Raw genomic sequence first — 3,466 nt, forward strand, 5'->3', positions numbered from 1 at the left:
TTTGTAGATTTTTTTAATTTTTTTTTTTATTTTAAAGGTTGAACTTAGGAAAATCAAGTTTATGCACAATCTGATAAAGATTATTTTAAAAATAAAAAAATTAAACTTTGTTACTATAGAAATGAACACCACATTTAACAATACCTAATAAATTACAAATCATTATATTAAAAATGCTTACTATATAAGATTAAATGTTAATCACAATAAATTGTAAATAAGTAATGTTCTACTATATGAAATAAAATTCACAAAATGTATATTTTTTTTTGATGTAAAACACATGTGATGTTGAAGCATACAACTATAAATATTTTAAAAAGTAAAAACTTTAAGTGAATGTCTTTGCAGTAGTATATGTACAATATATACATAACAATAGGTTTTTTTTAATATTAAAAATTTATTTACATATTGCATGCTTGTACTATATTCTGTTATTCTGTAAAGATTTTTTATTTGGCTTTTATTCATTAACTTTTACATTTTAGAATAAAAAAGAATTAATAATAATCCGGGTTGATTAAAATGTTAAGTTTTACAAATCTTCCCACACTGTTTTTTGGAAATTTTCTTTTTTATGAATTTTTTAATTCATATTAAAAAAATCAGACTTTCTGTATAAACATACAAGTTCATACAGTTCTTTTACAGAATAGGTATAATTGTTTTAAAATCTTTAATTAAAAAAATAACAGTCTGCTTTCTAGTCAATTGTTAGATGTTAGTCCCTAATGTAGATAAATACTAAAATGAAAATCATTTAGTAATTAATAAACTTCATATCTACATCTTAAATGTGTTTGTTTATTTATACACATACACAAACATACATTAAGTAATTTATATTTCAAAAAACATTTCTTAAAATATACATTGACTAAAATTATATGAAACATTGGATAGAGTTTTAAAAATCACTATAAACATAATTAGTTCATTGTCTTTGTTCTAATTAATATTTTAACTTTGGATCAGGAAACAAGTTAATAATCAATTGCAAATCACTTGTTTCAGATTTCCTCAAAATTACAAACTGCCCTGAACACAAAACAAGAATATATAACCACCCTGATTTTTCAGAGTTAGTTCCAAGTCTGATTCATCTACTATAAAATTATATCAAATCAAAACACTGCTGTAATTCTTTTACATCCTCAGTTATGAATAATCTGTTCTCAGCCAGTTTTAATCTTAAAGAGTATTTTTTTATAAATAGTTATAAAAATATTCGACGTTCACTGTGAAAGCTATGATGGGAGCGTCGACACCGCAGCTCGGGCCGAACCAGCATACCCACCGACACTGATGGACGTCCCACCGACAAGGAGATACCCAAAGGATACGCCGAAAAGAACGGAAGACGACCAATTTCATTTCCACAATAGAGGGAAGATCGCAGCAGCGCCACCCATTAGGATGAAAAAGGGTCGCCGCCTCTTGAAGATCGCAAGCTCCCGGGACGAACAGGCCGCGGAATGTCCTGGAACTGTCACAGGAACCGCCGCAGGGGTCAACGCACGCTCGTGATTGCCCTGCGGGAGCACAGTCGCCGTATCGGCGCTGGGCAGTCCCGGATCCATGCCTGTCATTGGCGAAGGCAAATCACCCGTGGGTGATGTAGCGCCGCCATGCACTGATTGCGGAGCGTATGCGCCTCGAACCGTTATCTTCATGCGCATGCCGCCCTGGTCGCAATGGCCCAAGAAACCGCAGATGTAGTAGTGAGTGCCTGGTTTCGGCAGTGTGACGATGTCGTTGCCGGATTCGTATTCCGCCAGTGGGTTCAGGCTGCTGCAGGAGACATAGTCCGACTCTGTCACCTCTTGCACATTGTGATCGCTGGGGATGTACTTGAACACTGTTCGAAGACAACGAAGGGAATGATCAGTCTAGGCTTTCATTATGGGTCTCGTGCACTCGTGGCCCATTATCGAGCCATTACGTGAACGCGTAGCGTTCCAGGGTTTTGACGAATTGATTTACCGATCTTATCACCGGGGACAAACTTGAGTCCGTTGGCCCAGTCGTTGTAGAAGGACGAGTTTGGGGCGAAGTCCCAGCCCGTGGTGTCGCCTACTGTGAATTCTTTAGCCGTTACTGCGCACGCCATTGATGCTATCAGCATGAACACCACCGAAGCGACCTTACTCATCGTGCCATACGGTTTTCCCATCATGGCAATCCTTCGCTGCGCACAAATCCACACGATCTCATCACGTACACTTGTGAAGATAACAATGCCTACTCATGCACGAGAAAGCTCACTGAGTCACATGCCCCTCGACGACAACTTGATATCAGTCCTCAGAAATCAGCGTCGTCGTGTTGGGTACTATTGCATGGAGGGGCAGATGGAAAATCGATGACCAAGTTAACCATCAAAATTGTTGACTTCGTCGTCATTCGATAGGAGATGTTGGGTGTTATTCCCTATGCTTAACATTCTTCCTCCTCTAAAGCAGCCACACGCAGGTGATGCTCACATGTACGTTACGTAACTCTTCCAACGAACTCAAAGTATAATTTTATTACACCTTGCAAAACACGAAACGCTAATCTCACCACCATGCAAAACAGTCGCGCTATCTTTTCGAGTGTACCACACACGCACAAACAGACTAGCTCGTTTTTTCTGCACAAAGAGCGACTCTCGAGTGATCGCTTGCACAATCCACCTCGTCAACCGGGAACTCTAGAGTCTCTGAACAGATTAGGCACCTCAAATCACCTAAAATAGAATAAAACAATTGTGTCAAAGTGAGTGGACAGCGTCACGCGAATTGTCCGCAGCAGTTGAAGTGTCGGTGATTGCCCACTGCAACGTCTTCACAACTGCAACACAAACCTAAACAAAAAGCAGAGCAAATAACAATAATAATAATAGTATAAACATGAGAAAAGAACGACTTGGAAGTTGCTCCTGGATGTGTGAGATTTTGAATACCCACCGGCACTGCTGTTGCTGCTGCTGCTGCTGCTGCAACCTCCATTTCTTCACAAGAATGGGTCTTCTTGGAAGGGAACTGGAGGGAAACGTGAGCTTCCGTGCAGGCTCCATCATACACCATGCGTTAATGCCAATCAATTAAATAACTCGCTATAGTATATGTCTTTGTGTATATATATGTATATATGTATATATTTATATACAAACGTATTTGATGTGCCATGCAACGTAGTAGTGTGAACAGGGACTATCTTCATTCAATAACCAATTCTGTAGCTCAAAGGATAGCATCTTCCATTAATTAAATAAAATTCATGAAAACACATTTATATGTTATAATTATGTTTACTAAATTACACATTATGTTGTAATTATGTTTACTAAATTAATTCTCTTTTTTCAAAAAAGTTTTACTTTTGAGCTTGAATTTGGATTGGAAATTGATTTATAAATAGAATTCTTTTACATTTTCAAACTGTATACATGCGAAATAATTTCATGAAAATCAAAAAAATT

General features: G+C 37.3%; 1 protein-coding gene across 4 annotated transcripts; it reads right to left on the reverse strand.

Annotated features, from left to right (window-relative positions):
- Window positions 1–986: 986 nt before the first annotated feature.
- Window positions 987–3,111, reverse strand: LOC112284504 (blue copper protein 1b). Of its 4 annotated transcripts, XM_090251763.1 has the most exons (4): window positions 2,952–3,041; window positions 2,566–2,731; window positions 1,987–2,191; window positions 987–1,861 (listed from the first exon to the last, which is right to left on the reverse strand). In XM_090251763.1, exons 2-4 carry the CDS (start codon window positions 2,569–2,571, stop codon window positions 1,374–1,376), a joined length of 699 nt encoding a protein of 232 aa, XP_090107889.1. In that variant the 5' UTR covers window positions 2,572–2,731; window positions 2,952–3,041; the 3' UTR covers window positions 987–1,373. The 4 variants fall into 4 exon arrangements, with proteins under 4 accessions (XP_090107889.1, XP_024380119.1, XP_024380123.1 ...); XM_024524351.2 differs by lacking the exon at window positions 2,566–2,731 and having other exon boundaries at window positions 2,952–3,111; XM_024524355.2 differs by lacking the exons at window positions 2,566–2,731; window positions 2,952–3,041 and adding an exon at window positions 2,732–2,874.
- Between the last annotated feature and the right edge of the window lie 355 nt (window positions 3,112–3,466).

This window comes from Physcomitrium patens, chromosome 7, assembly GCF_059467195.1.
Source record: "Physcomitrium patens ecotype Gransden chromosome 7, ASM5946719v1, whole genome shotgun sequence".
Lineage (NCBI taxonomy): Eukaryota > Viridiplantae > Streptophyta > Bryopsida > Funariales > Funariaceae > Physcomitrium > Physcomitrium patens.